The sequence below is a fragment of the Haliaeetus albicilla genome, chromosome 23, assembly GCF_947461875.1.
Source record: "Haliaeetus albicilla chromosome 23, bHalAlb1.1, whole genome shotgun sequence".
Taxonomy (NCBI): Eukaryota; Metazoa; Chordata; class Aves; order Accipitriformes; family Accipitridae; genus Haliaeetus; species Haliaeetus albicilla.
The window spans coordinates 5,206,596-5,222,626 of NC_091505.1; the positions used below are offsets into that span (position 1 = coordinate 5,206,596).

Here is a 16,031-nt window from a genome sequence, read left to right on the forward strand (position 1 = left end):
CGTGAGACAGATGTCTTGTGCTTCTCAACAATATATACATACACATATAGATGCCCTCAAGGTCTCTCTATATACACACTATATAGACATAAATAGTTTTTATACAGATATAGGTGTCTTTGGTTTTTAATTCCAGTACATACTATTGCATTGGCAGCCCCTCGGGGTCGGGGGGTCTTTTTCAGATGGGTTGTGAAGTGAAGAACAAGCACATGGGGAAGGCATCTGGCAGCACGAGGCATGGGCGAGGAGGAGGTGAGCCCTGTTTGCCGGCCAGCCTCGAGCTCTCTCCTACATGTCTAACTCGGTGTTACAGAAGAAAAACTCACACCAGAAACCCTGGATTACTTCAGTAAATCCAAGAGTCGGGTTTTTTGGTGTTGGCAGAAGCGGGCTGGACCTCGGCAGCAGACTGAGAACGGGCAACCCCAGGCAGCGACTTCTTCGGTCAATTTAGCATCAGCCAAAACAGCACTTGGACTGATTTCATTAGCAATGAGTTGATGAAAAATGCCCTTTTGTGAAAAGAAATCCAGGTGAATTGCTTTTACTTGAGGGTCTAAGTCCTGGATTTCCCCTCTGCTCTGCACTAGGCTGCAGCAATTACTGCTGGGCTCGTTTCCCTCTGCTGCAGGCACGCGCGAAAGCGAGCAGAAAGAGAGCGAGAAGAATACAGCTGAACTTCACCCACTTTCAGTACCATCCTCGACAAAATGTGGTCTGTGGCAAGAGCATTTTGTTTACTTTTCAAAAAATGCCTTCTTCAGCACGGAGGCGTAACATCTATTTGGAGACTTCCATGAAAATGACTCTGAACAACAGCTAGAGATTGACCACTTCCCCTGAAAGCTTTCACAAGTCGAGATGGAAGACCAGCCTTTAAGGAGGCAGCGGTGGCGGTTCCTCTTCTCTGCCTTGACAGCAGCAGAGATTCGTTTCGAGGTTACCTGCGGCCCCCAGATCTTGGCACTGGCTGTCCCCTCTGACTTTGCCTTGTGATATTTCCCGAGGCTGGTTGTTAAAAGAAAAGCAATCACGGCACAAAGTAGATCCCATGGCAACTGGAAATCTTTACAAGGGCCGTTTGCTAGCACCGAGCACCTTCTTTCACCAAAGCAGTTTCCCTTTTTCCCTTTTTTTGTTTGGGGCGACAGGTGCGGGGCCACGCACGATGTGAACAGCAGATAAGGAGAAGCTCTCGACCTTTTGAAGGACAGCTATTTGAATGCTTTCCAAGGCAAAATAAAAGGTAATGTTTTGGTACGTGGAAGTTGTACTCCCCTGAGCTCCCACCCACTCAGCTACAGATGTCTTTGACACCTTGTGCACACCCTAAAGCTTCTGCCAACCTCCTGTGAAAGCGTGATTGAATATTCTGGAGGCTCCTGGGCTGTAATTTCCCTGTGGAAGCAGCAGCGAGGTATTGGGCACGGCAGGGTAGGGCTTCTTCTGCCCAGCACCATCTCACCCTGTGCCTAGTAGGTTTTCTCGCTGGGTTTCTCCCCGCCTGCCCTGACCTTGGCCCTTTGTACCGCGCCGGCTGGCGCAGAGGGGAAGCGAGCACTGCCCGGGAAGTGGCCAGATTACAGTTTGACAAACAGGTTGCTCAACCCTGAGTTAGAGTTACAGATCCCATCTCACGCCCACCGCTGCTCCGCAGCACTGGGAAGCCTTTGCGACAACGTTTTCCAGGCACAGGACTCCGCTTGGCTGCGGTGCAAGTGTCAGCGTTATCAGGGAAATCCGATTTTTAAGTCTTTTCCGACCTTTCAGAATTGCATGGGGGATATCGGGAAAGCACGCCCTGACTGCTGCTGAGATACAGTATTTGTAGGCCAGACCTCCAGATGCGCGTGATTTTTTCTGCCTCCTCCTGAGGCTGCAGGTTTCCCTCCCCCAGGTACAAGGCTGAGACTCTCCCCTGGGTGCTTAGGAAGGGTGCAAGCAGCCGGGTGCATTTTCCTCTTGACCCACGCAGCAAAAGGAGCTTGCACAGGGCTTTCAAGCTAAAGTGACAGCTTATGCGTTTGTCAAACAAAGCCAATGCCCCTGTACCGAGAGCTGGTGGGCACACAGAGTTGTGTCCCCATGGCCAGGCGCGGGCTCTGTGTCCCCGGATGGCCGGACCTGCCGAGCTTTTCCCTGGCAGAAGGACCTCGGGGGTTTCCTTGTGCCACGGAGCTCCTTGAACCTGCCGCTTCCCCGGGAAGCAGGATCAAAGGCACCTGTAGGAAAAATAACCCTGATAAACACAAGAGGTGATTCAGAGCCGGTCTCTCTTTCTGCTTGTAGACTCTTTGGATACGGTGTCTGCAGGGCTGGGACACACCTGCTTTTCTGCCTGTAAAGGTTATTTTCCTTATCTGTCTTGCAGCGGCCTGGGGACCTGCCGGCACGGGTCGGGCTCTGCTCTCTGGGATGCTGAAGAGACCCCGAGGGTGATTCTGTCCGCGTCCGCCTCCTCCGGAGCAGCACAAGTCAGAGAGCTAAAGAGTGATGCAAAGAGCTAATGAGCGATGCTCCGCTGCCTTACCTGGCACATTTTACTCGCTGCTACAGAATAACGCAATGCAGGTATACTGTTCTGAATGAGAATGCCTGTTTCTAGAAAAGATGTAGGCTTTGTACTAGCCTGTAGAACTGAATTTAGGGTTGTTCACCTTAACCTTTTCTATGTAGTGTCTCTCCTACAGGATTGAAATGAACCTCATGGATAAGGCTGCTCTTTTTGCTCCAAACTCCTGCACATCTCTGTTTCTCACCTCCTCCTGATATAGACCAGCCATTCTGTCTCCTCCCTCTACTTTTTCAAAGAACAGCTGCGGTCAGCAGTTAGCAAAAGCTCATTAGGAGGATTAAAGTTAAGCTGCCAATGGAAAAAAATGGTGCTTTCACTTAGATGTTTCCATTTTTGCAGCCACAAGGGTATAGGCTACCATACCTGATGGACTAACACCAAAACAGCCCTTTCTGCCCCCTTGATCCAGAGAGGCTGGAGGTAAATAACAACATTCAAGCAGTTTTTGAGCCAGCCCAGCTGCAGGTTGTGGAGGGAGTAACGGAGTGGTCACCAGTGAGAGGAGCACAGGGAAATGGGCAAGTCTGCAATAGAAATAGAGCTGTTTGATGAACCTTGTGTATCATTTAACAGTCAGAGCTGTTTAAAGAAAAGCCAAGTCTGGAGAGGTGTATGGACGGTAAAAGATGCTTTTGTGCTATATATGAACATGGAAAAAAAATTTACCGACATTTCTGGAGTTATTCCAAATTTTCATTTTGTGCAAAAGTCAGATTCTGGATGTGCTGGTTGTGGAAATCCATCTTTATTTTGTCTTCCTGTCATTTTTACTTTACATGTCATGCAAGTTTGCTCTAGAGCTGTCCCTTCTGCATCACTCGGCTCCGCCTGGGAAGAGCCCGAGCCCCCCATCGCCATCCTCCTCCGCGTGCGCACGTTCCTTGTGCTGACCAGGCAGAACAGGACGGATTTCCTTCGGTGGCATTTCCTGATGATTTCTGACTAACAGTGGAGGAAGTCAAACCAAAGAAATGATGAATCTTTCATTTTTTATTTAAAAAAACACTTTAAAAATGACATCTCTTATTTTTGAACTGTAAACAGCCCACCCACTACCCTGCTGACTGCCTCATCTCCGTGGATAAAATATACACCAAGGGCCAGGTACCTTTTCTGCTGGGAAGCCCTTACCCTTTTTGGGGAGCTTCATTTGCCAGCGTCAGTACATCGGGCTTGCTCAGCACCTTGAAATAAATAGCTCCCAGTCTGAAAGAACGTACCCCAAGACGTGAATGATGGAGGGCTGCCAAGGGCAAATCTCTCAGCCTCTGCCAGTCTGGATTTTTGGGGACCCGAGGGGCCTCGCCGCAGCCCTGGGGGGTTTGGTGGGGTGTCAGCCGGCTCGGCAGGAGCAGCAGCAGTGGAAGAAGGTGGGAGAGGGTCCGTCCGTCCCGGCAGCCCTCCCGGGGCTGCCCGCACCCAGGCACAGCCACGGCGGGATAACGTAGTCCCTGGTCGAGCATGTCCCAAGGCACTTCAGTTTTGAAGGGGAACAGGTCAGTGTCTCTGAAACGCTGGTTGTTGAAGGGGATCTCGGCTGGATGCCCCGGTGGTGGAGGCACCCAAACCCCAGTAGGACTCCTGTTGGAAACCTTGGCTCCCTTTGCCTGGCAAGCCTGGCTGCTTCCCTAAAGGTACGTTAATACAAAACAGAGAGACTAAAGAGTTACCGAGGCCTCAGAGATTTTGTGAATCCTTTTATTGCTCAATCCTCCATCTCTCACTGTAGAGGAATTGTCTCTCTCAGGCTGTACAAAAGGTCGCACTGAAAGCTCATCCTGAACTTTGGTCTGGAAACCTAAAGGCAAAAGCTATGTTTGCCTTCTGACATCTCCTGCAGGGCTGGCAGACACCTGCCAGCGCTGCCTTCATTTGATGTTTTGCCTTTTTCATCATCCTGTAACTCTACAAAACGCTCCGTGCCCAGAGAAAGCCGAGGCGCTTGAGAGCGGCATCCTGGGGTGGGCAGCAGAACTGCTGCTTTTGTGTGAGGCATCTGTGGTTTTTTTTTTTCCTTGCGGGGAAAACTACAGAGCAGGTCTTCCCTGTTCCTCTGTGCTGTTCATGTGGGGAAGGAAGCTAAGGAACAACAGCAGCAGTAGCAAAACCAAGCGTCTCTAGATAGCGGCATAGTCAGAGGCACTTCCAAGTAGCTGAGCTCCCGGACAAAGCACTGAGCATTTTTGAATGAAGAAGCAAACCAAACTGCAACAACAACCACCGCAAACACATGCAAGGAAACCACCCCCAAATTGCTTTAAGCCTTGAAGCCCTCGAGGAGAGCCCACCAGCCGAGCAAGGGCTTTTCAGGCTCTTACACAGCGATGAATTTGCCAACGCCGAGATCCCTGAGCTGTCAGAGCGGGGCAAGTTGGGGCTGTATAACAATGAGCTTATGCTAAAACTGGCTGTGAAAGGAAAATCAAATATCAAAGTAGAACAAAACAGGACAATGAATGAAAGGTTGGGTCTCTCCCTGCTCGCTCCTGCATTACAAGAGGGCCTGGGATCAGCTCCCCAGGTGGGAAGGGGCTCAGCCTCCAGATGCGTCCTTTGTGTTTAAGCGCTGGATGCGGTGCTGCTGACACCCAGTGCGCTCCTGTAAATACGTATAACCCGCAGAGCAAAGTCCCTCTGCACTTTCTGCCCTAAACAACTGGAAGAGGAGCTTTAGGTGCTGTTTGATGGGGAAATGCAGAGCTTAGGACCTGTCAGAACACAGTGTGCAGCCTGCTTTAGCTGCTGGAGAAAGGGCAGGACTACGACTCCGCAGAGCCAGGTGCCATCTCTGCTGCTGTCACCAGTCCTGGGGGAGACACTGTCCCTCAAAGCGCGCATGAAAAATCAGAAATGAAGTACAGGTCCCTTCGCCAAAGCTCTTGGAGATCTACTGGAGAGAAATGAGATGTCACCAGTGTGGCCCGAGACCTGTATCCTTGCACTAATACCGTCCCCAGCATGGACACAATTACACAGGAATGCCCATTTTTAAGGTAGTGGTCTATTGAGCATCTCAGGCTAAAAAAGACCAAAGCAATTGCACTCTTAACTAAAAGAGCTAGAGAGGCAAAAAGCACCGGGGTGATAGGGATTTACTGCCTTTTTGGAGGGGTTTGTGTTTCACGCCCCGTGAAGATGACCTGGGTTTGGTAACCGGCTGGCTTTTTGCTTCAGAGAAATGTTTTACATGGTTTGAAACTGTGGATGCGATTAGATGGGCTAACCTTTACCAGGTGCTTACAGTCCTACTTTTTGCTATCAGGTTTTCCCCTTATTTAGTATAATCTAATCACCAAAGTACTTTGCACAGAGGCGTGAGAAGTCCGAGAGCTTCCTGACTTTTGTGCAGCCTCGCGCTGCTTCGTTTCAGCACCGTTTACTCCCAGAACCCAATTCCTTGATCGCAAGCTCTGAGGGCGCTGGATCCCGCCGGCCGGGCTTTCCCTGCCTGCGGGGATGCTCTGGGTGCTGGGACCCTCCGTGACAAGCACCTCTGCTGCACCACGACACCCACGGAGGGGACGTGCCGGGCCGCTGCGGCAGGGACGGCGGTGGTTTTGGCACGGCTCGCTTCCCTCGGGGGGTCTGGGAGCTGGTGCCGGAGAGGGAGGGCACTTCTCCGGGGAGTACTCCCTGCCGAAAGGGCCGTTCCCATCTCTGCTGGAGATGGGACGTGGAGGCAGCCTATGAACCGGCAGTCAGACTTTATCTGACCTTTTATTTATCCGACCTGCCCTGCCTGTAAGACCCAACACAAAATGTCACGCCGTTCCCTTGTATCGAGCCCCCGGGTGTAGGCTTATCTAAATTACACGTGTCTGTGCTTCTTGAGTCGTGCAGCCAAGTTTCCATCAATGGCTCTCTAAGCGCTACAAGTCCCTCGATTCACCACAGTGGGTATCCAGGCAGGATTACAAAGTGCGCAGATCCCAAAGTGACACTTGCCCGAAGCAATAAATAAACTATTTCCCAAACTACTTTGCTTGTTAGCAGCTAGGCTTGCTCAGCGCTGCTCCCACGGACTGCCTCGTTTCATCGCCAAAATCCCGAGATGTGCATGTTGAAAGGATCCCACGTCCCCAGCTCACTGCATGTGGAAATTACATTAACGGCAACCACGCTCCTCAGCACAGAGCAATTAAAGGATCAGGTTAAATAACAATTAGTCTTTGTATGCAAGCCCAGAGCACATGCTGAACAAATTTGTGCTTGTGGTCTACGTCTCCGGCCAGTAAGCGCGGCCCCTTCCTGCCCCTTGGCTACGGCAGCGGCAGGAGCTGGGGCCGGGGGGCTGCGACTTACCCAGGTCCCAGGAGGATGCAGACGAGAGCCCAGGTCACAGCTTCATCGTTCTTTGTTTCTGAAGTCACCTGCAAAATAATCTTCCTGATCACAGGTGTATGAAATTTGTTTGCAAATCTGTTTGACTTTACATCCAAATAATTTAGATGAACAAGTCGCAGGCTAAGAAGGGGTTTAAAAAATGGAAAAAGCGCTAAATGAAAAATGTGGAAGTTTTTCCCCAGGAGCACCTTCGCTTATCAAAATAACTAAAAATCACAGCTACATTTTATATTAATTTATTAGAAAAAAGATACACAGTTTAATGTGCAAATATATACAACAAACATTACAATGAAACATCAGGAAGGCGAGCCCCTTCCTCTATCAATGACTTACTCCTTCGTAACAGAGATGACTGTTTAATGCTTCCCCACAGATTTACAAATACAAAAAACGTATAATGCTTCATTTGCACAAGACAAAAGTTTATTTTTATTTGAACAAAAAATATTCTGGCTTTGACATGGCAAAAGTCTGCTATTTTGGTGGCTTTTTTTTTTTTTTTTTAAACCTGAGCAAGTTTTGCGGAACAGGGGAACAAAGGAAAGGCATTGCCCTGTGCTTCATTCTCATCACAGCATCTGATGGTCTTTGAATTACTAAACCACTGAATCACTTCAAGTGAATGCAACTCCAAAATCTACATCTATGATGTAATTAGTGATACGGAGGTGAGTGGGCGCTACCATTGGCAAAAGTGAGCTGGTTGAAAACGCCTGGCTCGAGTTAAATGGCTGCTGACATTTCTCCGGTAAAGTGATCCTATCTGCCAGTTAGGAATTTAATGCTGCCTCCTGTAATAAAGGAATTAGAAATGGAAAATACAGTTTAGTCCAAAAAGCAAACGAGTCTTGGATCCTGCTATGCCTTGCTCAAATGTGTGATCATTGAAAGACTGCAGAATAAGGCCATATTAAACCCAAACTGAGTAAAGACCTTGGGAATGCGCGTTAACTCCCAATAAGTACTGAAATCCTGCTCGCTCCAGGAAAAATGTTCAGATCAGATTGATTTCTTTACGATGTGTTTCAAGCAGGTGTTTGACACAGGCTAATTTTGTATTCAGCGGCCACAGACAATTTCAGTAAAAGAGGTGCGTCTCAGCTCTGATCTCCTCCTGCCCGTGCCTGGGTGCCGGCACACCGGCTCACTCGCCGGCTGTGCCGACAGCGGGGGAATCCAGCTGATCGCCCTAACAACAACCACAGGACCGAAACCATTTAGCTTGTTTTGTTTTCCGTATCGTCCTGCAACGGAGCTTCATCTGGCAGCTCCACAGAGCAACGTTTCCAATTAAGCAAAAACTGCTCTGCTCATTTAGCGCTCCTCTCCATTTTAAACGAGAAACCCCAGCGGTGCTGGAGAAGGCACTACAAGTCCGGAGCTGGGCAATGCCAGTTCTCCCAGGAGAAAATTTTCCTAAGGGATTACTGGCCTCCCCACGCTCATTTAGGTGCAGAGCCTCTCTGCATCAGCTCTCATGATACTTTTTAAAGAAATACATACAAATAACAACATAACAGACCCACAGCGAAAAGAGGACGCTGCCAGGAGCGCGCCTGGCTGGCCCCGGAGCCAGTGCTAACCAAGGGCTCTTGCCTGGGCTGCATTTTCAGACACGACGCTGTCAAAAGCTGACTCTTGGGGTGCTTTCACAGGTTTTCTTTCCTCTTTGGCCAAGGGATCGGTATTTAAGAACAGACTTAATTAGACAGTGACTCCCTTTTGCTCTGTAACACCCCTCCTCTCCCACCAGCAGGCTCTACAGGTGCTGGCCCTGGGCGGCCGCGGTTGGCAGCCCACGGGTACGTCAGTCGTGTACCACCGCGGGGATGCCGGGGCCCCGTTCACACCAAAATCCTTAATGATGGGGTCCCCACAGCAGATTCGGCCTTTGCCATCCTCCCACCATCCTCCTCCTCTTTACCCTCTTCGGGGGATTGTCGAATTTGACTAGAAGAAAAAAAATAAAAGCCTCTGGGGAGGACTGCTCTGCTTTTAAAACTTTTTTTTTCTATTTTTTTTAATTGCTCCTGTTTCTTGTGTAGCGCTTACACAAGAATGCACGTCATGGACCCTGGAGCAGCGGGTAAAAACAGACCATAAATGAAAAAAACTGAATAAACCCCCAAACATAGCTTTTAGTTAAAAAGTGAAAGTTAGAAACCCGTGAGCAGCATTTGATCAAGATAAGAGAGTGACGACAGCAAGCAGGGGACAGGAGGAAGTTGAAAGAGGACCATTCTCATCTAAGGACAGTCCCCGCCAAGCTGGATGTTTTTGTCCTTTTAAGGGGGAAAAAAAATACCAAAAGAGCTCTTTCTTTTCTAAACTTCTGAATGATCTGTTAAGCCAGGTTTGTCAAAGTTAAATATTTCTAAAATAAACTAGAATAACGAGAGTCAGTTGTCTCCAATAACCCGGTGTTTTTCCGCTTCAGAAGATTTTCTGACAGCATGAAAAGAAACACTCCAGTCGAACCTGAGCCGATCTGTATGCTATTGCAATCTGCATCGGAGGCTGCCATGCCATCATCGCTCTGCAATGTGGGATCTGCAGCAGCATAGCACAATTTTACCTGCCCTTTGTGGATGTTTTCTGTCCCCTACTGTAATACCCGTCTTCGCTGGTCTTTTAACTCTGTAAAGTCTTTTAACTGTACTGCAGCATACACCAAAAGCTTTCAGTGACATCTATTATTTGTACACCTTGAAAGAAAGGCAGTTCTTTTGAGCAGAAAGGCAAACGTCTCTGTAACTGTCACCCTTCCTTGCTTACCTCTCTCTAACTCTTTTTTGGAGGCGCAGATCTCCACCGCCTCTCCCCAAAACCACTTCCCCTGTAGCAATACCACACCCAGGGCATGGTTGCTCAGAGCTCTCCTAAATCAGTTTTAGGACAAAACGAGTGGGTTTTAACAAGCTAAATTTCACACCAGACAGACAAGATTTATACGGAAATGTCTGCATTCTTTTCAAAACTTTTATAAGCATTAACTTTCATTTTAGAGCTTTGGTGGGTGGGGGAGGAGCAGAGTAGGAGGAAGCAGCAGGTCAGCTCTCTGCAGTATAAATCCCGGTTTTCCAAGCAGCTCTAGTCAGGACACTTTACGCCCGCAGGCCTGGGTGCCCAGTTTGCCCCAGAGTCAATAAAGGCGCTGGCGAACCTCATTGTTCTCGCAGGGTAAGCTAATAAGAGCCTGGTCACCACAGATCCCCAGCTTTGTATTTGCGCTAAAGAAGCAGCGAGACTTGCAAGCACTTCAGCTCTCTTGAGGTAGGAGAAGAATGGTGTTTCTGTTAGCTACGCTGTCTCTCCCAGCAGGACGTTCGACTCGGCCGTGTCTCTCAGCCTCCCAGAGTGCCCAAATGGCTGAAGCAGAATGGGTGCGTGGAGGACAGTAAGTAGGAGCCTTGAAATGCCAGTGGTTTCTGCAATGACATTTCTGCAACCTCTGTTTGGTAAATCAGCATTTTTGGGATGTCAGATTACAGTAATACAATGTGGTAGCAACAGGCACGTGAAGGGAGTCCAGTGGCTTGGCACTGTCGAAGAGGAAATCTTTCATAAGGGTTCTGGCTGTCTGTCCTTGCTGACAGGATCAGACCTCTTATGGCTAGTGGGACTTACCTGCATGGGCAAAGCCTGCAAGATCAAATCCAGTGTGGGTCACCCAGCGGGACGGCATACTTCCATGATTCAAGTGGTTGTGTGCCACCTTAAAATAAAGATCGCAGCCAAGCTTTTGGAGTTAAATATGTTATAAACTATACACATATGTGATCCTGAGATAGTGCCTGTAACAAGTCCCAAGGTAGATAAGCTTCCTGAACCCAGAGGTCCTCACGCCGCATAAGCGCATTGTTGTTTTATTTTGGCAAGCCTGCTAGCCTCTCTCGGAGCACGCTGCACTTCCTAATTCTCTTTTTTTGGGGGTGGGGGGTGGGTCTAGTGAAACAATCAGTTCGACGACTGCTACCAGCAATTCCAATGGCATTTCTTCTGCAGTTCAGATGAAAGCATTCTTGATCCTTTGCCAGTTCTCCCAAGACTTGCAGAAACAGGCTCACAGCTTCCCTTTCTATTTTTTGGCCAGCCAAGAGCTGTGTGCCTGCAGCCTCCTGCTAGAGGAGCAGCTGTGCTGTGCCGTGCCGAAGACACTCCTCAAGATAGGGGAGAAAACATCAGTAGGAATCAGACAGAAAGGCGACAAGTATGAGCCACAATGGAGAGAAGAAGCTTAATACGATGACCGTCATCCAGAGGGTCAAAGACCATGCGTTCCAGTCCCATCGGTACATAGTCCTGTTTTGAGTTTCTGACAGCATCAGCTCAGAGTCGGACCTTTTAAACCCAGGGGAAAAATATTTTCCAAAATTCTCTTTGCTTAAGCACTACATATTCAAAAAGTTCTTTTTATTGTTTCAGTATTTTTAGCCCTTAGTTGATTAGTCACCAATACCTGTCAGATGCCCACTGCCATAAAAGCACTCTGAGCACCCGCAGTATTTGTAGGAATATCAAAAAATAGCTTTAGCAACTAGGAATTATGCAACAGAGGGAGAAGGCAGGACTAACTAGATTAATGCAACATGTAGTGGATTTGTTAACATTAAGTGTATGACTTGTTGCAGAATCATGCCAGAAAATGGTACCATGTAGCTTACTGGTAAGGGCAGTAAAAAGGGTAATGCATTACTTTAATCATCAGTGAACCACTCACTCATTCAGCATACTATTTCCAGTTGAAATCAAAGGTTTCCATTAAAGATGCCGTTCCTCTACAGACGTAAGCATCTTACAACTCTCTCTGCCTTTGAACTCTACTGTGATAGCTGCTTCGTTAACATTGTGGTTCCAGTGCAAAAAAAAATAATCCTCCAGATCCCAAATCTTCTTCCTTTAGACTTTTGATTGCCTCTCATCTGTCCATTCCTGCTTAGTGTTCTGTAAAGCTTGAGTCTTCTGTTCATCTACCTGGACATAGTCCACTCTTTGCTCCTCAGAGAGAAAAGGTTTCTGTGGGAGAGAGAGGAAAAAAACCAATGTATTAATTTTAGGGTTGAAAGGGGATGCTAGTGAAACTTGGCTGATTTTCTGTTTTCCCTTTCCCTTGTTCCTTGATTGCTTCACTTCACCTTGAAGCTCACAGTGACATCAGCTGACAAAAGCATTGCTTTACAGCCTGCTTTAGCTATAATTATCCATCTGTCACCCTGTCACTCAGCCCAGCACAGTGAGCGAGGGAAATGTGCTGTTCTGGCCATTTCTATGCAGATAATAATTCTCTTCTCATTCTTCTTTTCCCTGCTGCAGGGATAACCTAACTGCATTTTAACTACAGGGAGGGTTTAAATAAGAACGCTTAGGAGTCTTGACTCTTTTGCACTCACTCAGGAGTATTAGCTGATGGGGAAAAAGGTACACTGGATGTAAAATGGCCCAAACCAACAACAGTCCGTTGCTTTGCAGTGGTACCTACCCACCACCTGGGCAGGTTATAAGCTCTTTGGAACAAGGAATGTATTTTCTCAGCGTTGCTAAGGAAATTGAAATGCTTTTTGTGATGCAAGAATAAAGATGCACATTTTGCCATGTCATGAGAGATATTACAGTTTTAACCTGTGAATTTATCATGGGCTGTAAACTTGTTACTGCAAAGAGATTTGGGGGAAAACTAGCAGGAAGGGGTTTGTGGAGACTTGATGAAAATGAAAGAGCATGCAGAAATCCTGCAAGCACCAACAAGCTTGCCCACAAGCCCTCATGGCTGCACATCCCAGGGCAGTCTCGTGCCCTCTGCTGAGCTCGTGTTAATGGCATCCCTATGAGTGACGCTAAGGACACCTTGTCATCAGCCTAATAGTGCTTTTGTTATATTAATCTTGAGCCTGCCACAAATGCAGTCAGCTGGAAACACGACTGGCTTCATCATGATACTTAGGGCACCTAGCAGAGTGTGACTCTGGGTCTTGTTTTCCTTCCAGCAAACAAAAAGACAGGAGGCTGTGGGGTTTTTCAGATGACTCATACCTTCTGTACAGGGGATGGGGAAGCAGAATTAAAATCCAATGCTAAGTAATCAAGGTTAGATTTCCTTGTCCATGGAAAAGCACCACTGTATGGAGATGTTGCCTGTCTGTGTTCCTGTCGGGAAAGAAGAGAAACTTTTAATGCTCTTAAAACACGATCCTAAAAAGAAGCAGGACTACAGCTGTGAGGTGGGATACTCATCTGGCAGAACGCAAGTGAGGAGGGTTGGCACCCACATGATTTTCTATGCCAAGGGTGTGCTTGGTGACTAACCACAGGATATCGCTGATTAATTGCGGGATGGCATAAAGCAACTGAGCGCCTTTTTCTCCTGGTAATTATGGCAAAACAAGCAAACCAGGCTGATTTTCATTCAATGTTATCAGGAAGGACTTGTGCCCAGCTTCTCAACCCACGCCCTTGGAATGCACAGATTTGCAGGGCTGCCCTCTCAACCATCATCGTTCTATGAATTTGAAGAAATGGTGATAACTCTGTTCAAACCTAGCAACTGAAAATCAGTCTCAGGAAAATCACAGATGACCACAAATGTATGGAAGGTTTTATTTGACTAGAAAAATCAAATGGGGAGTAGTTACAACTGGAACTGCCCTCCTGAGCATATTTTGATCTAATAGAGGTGTGGGTTAAAATTTGAGAGTATGGTTCATGGAGACTGTGGTCAGTTTTGCAATATATTTCTATACCTATTGCCATTGGGCTTTGGCTATGGAGCCAAATCTATAGACATTGGCTCAGATCAAATGATTTGAGATCCATTTCCACCTAAATTCAAAGGAAACCAAGATTCTGGTCTTTTGCAAGATATGGCTAAAGAGTGAATGAAGAAAAGGAAGCCACAAAGCCAGATGTTCGTCTTTCATGGGATGGGAAGTGGGGTTAGTGCCACCAGCCAAAGCAGAAGCAATAAGAGACTTTAATGGGAGTTCTGTTTCTGCACAATATTTGGTGTGTTTCTTTAGGAAGTGCACTAACGGCTTTCTGTCATTTCCTAGGAGATTTTTCAGGGCATACTTTTAAAAGGTGAAAAGATTTAATTTTCCTTAGCCTTAATGAGTTCTCATGTAAATATGGCTGATCCCTGTGATCTCTTGGAACTGCTCAGCAACATTCGTGGGCGAACAGCTGAGTTCTGCAGAGCAGAAGAAGGGCTTCCCTTATCTCTCCGTAAATTGGTCCCAGTGTCTTTGGTTTAAAACCATTTCATCATTTTTTTAAAAAACAGAAGGCAAAGGACAAACCTCCTCAACATTTTTTCTTAGAAAACAAACTTCTGCATTCTCCATCAATGTGACAGAGCAGAATAAAGCAAAGGATGGCTGTGTGAAAATGAAGATTACCATATGAATGTAACTTTCTTCCTCTTCTCCGGAAACTGAATTGGCAAATATTCTTGCTGAATTAATACCGTCTCTTTCTGGTGAGATAAAGCTCATTCGATTGCTATGAAGAAAAACACAGGAGAGGTTAAGGAAGCATCTTACAGATGCTCTGAAATGAAGCCAAAGCCTGACACAGTCCATATGGTGAATAAACTCACACTAACGCTGCAGCCTTTATGGAGAGGATGTCCAAAACCACTCCTTAGTTCTAGAAAAAGTGTGCTATATTGCTATGAGTGTTTTTGTTGTTTTGTTTTTTTTTTTTCTGGGATTTATGAAAGTTTGCCATGTCAGGTATGACAGAAAGCATAAAACATTGGAGCGATTCTCCAACAAGGGGCACAGAGACAGATATCATTCATCAGGGTAATATGTGCTGATGGGGCAGTTACTTAGTTGTGTGGGTATCCACATTTTGGAGATTGATGTGAATTAATCAGCTACTGGAGGTGCATGCAGAGGAACTTGTCTGGCTTTGAACACAGTGTAAACGCATGCTATCTGTGCTATGGAGACGGCTGCGACTCAGCCCTGTACAGGGAAATCTCTTCCACGAACATAACTGTCAGAGGTATATCGTGAGTAAATTATTGCAGGCTAGCACAATGGGGTTAGTTATTAGGAAATTAGATGGCCACTTTGTGCAGCGTGAACAGTATAATTCCTTTTGCTTTATTAGTTCCGGGCATACTTCTTTTTTTAGTGTTGTTAATGTAAAACATGCAAACTCCCTCTGAGCTCGTTATCCTTCAGGACTCTGCACTGTGTCAGCACTAATTAACCACAGCGCTCTGGCAGGGAAGCTCGGGAGGCAGGCTACTGGGTTTCCCTAACAGGCAGCACGCGGCAGGCAACGCCGAAGGGCTTAACCGGCTTTGGACTGTACGGCTGAGAGAGGGGTCTGCAATCGAGAAACTGCCCATCTCGTATCCCTTTTGCCCTCCAAATGACTACCTGAGGCGAGGGAGTGGAAATGCCCTGTCTGGCACTCATGCAGGCACTTCCCAGAGTGCCTGGGGTATGCAGAGGATGTTTGTGGGAATTCCTGGCTTTTGCATGCACACTTCAGCACAGCTGGCTCTCCCGTCAGCCTTTCCCCATCGCGCCAAGATCCCCCCAGCCAGCAGGCTGCAGTCCTCCCCTGCTCACGAGTTCCCCGAAGATGGGTCTTTCACTGCCCTTGGAGCCCACAGTATCATCTGTTCCTACTACCTGGGCTTTGGGACCAAAAGTGTTTGTTTCACCCCACAACTAATTTCCAGTGACAAAAGGTCACACCAACAGGTCAAGTCTGAATTGCTGTGTGGCAGTGCAGAAGTCTACACCCAGGCTACAAGTCAGGCAGATCTTTATCTTATCTGGTTCTTCTTTGCTGTATTAATTTTCAGGAACAAAAATGGCTCTATCACTTCGAAAAAAAATAATTAAGGCATGCGAAGCTTTTAGCCATCGCAGCAGCCACACCAGAGTGCAGACCAGCTCCAGTCTTTCCAAAAGAAACCTTCAAAGCAGACTGAGCATCACTGCATGATGCTGAACACACTGGAGCTGCCTGTCGTGAAAGGGAGCCTTGCTTTTTAGAGACAGCGAAAGCCTGGGGGATGCTGGAAGGAGCCCTTGGGAAATTTTGTTTGTGGACTTTGCCAGGAAACTGTTTCTCGTGGGATATGATA

At 47.3% G+C, this 16,031-nt stretch overlaps 1 protein-coding gene and 1 long non-coding RNA gene across 5 annotated transcripts in view; one reads left to right on the forward strand and one right to left on the reverse strand.

The window, feature by feature from the left end:
• Positions 1 to 2,388: 2,388 nt before the first annotated feature.
• On the forward strand, positions 2,389 to 3,131 carry LOC138690645 (uncharacterized). Its single transcript, XR_011329402.1, has 2 exons — positions 2,389 to 2,574; positions 2,694 to 3,131. It is a non-coding gene; the product is annotated as an uncharacterized lncRNA (long non-coding RNA).
• A 4,011-nt stretch (positions 3,132 to 7,142) lies between these two features.
• The window catches only part of GAB3 (GRB2 associated binding protein 3), an 80,017-nt gene continuing 71,128 nt past the window's right edge, over positions 7,143 to 16,031 (reverse strand). For 3 of the 4 annotated variants that reach the window (XM_069811001.1, XM_069811000.1, XM_069810999.1), the window contains exons 8-10: positions 14,317 to 14,419; positions 12,956 to 13,069; positions 7,143 to 11,941 (exon numbers count right to left, since the gene is read on the reverse strand). In XM_069811001.1, coding sequence (XP_069667102.1) covers positions 11,825 to 11,941; positions 12,956 to 13,069; positions 14,317 to 14,419 — 334 coding nt within the window. In that variant the 3' untranslated portion in view covers positions 7,143 to 11,824. The remainder of the gene's footprint in view (positions 11,942 to 12,955; positions 13,070 to 14,316; positions 14,420 to 16,031) is intronic. The other variant, XR_011329460.1, reaches the window with a different exon arrangement.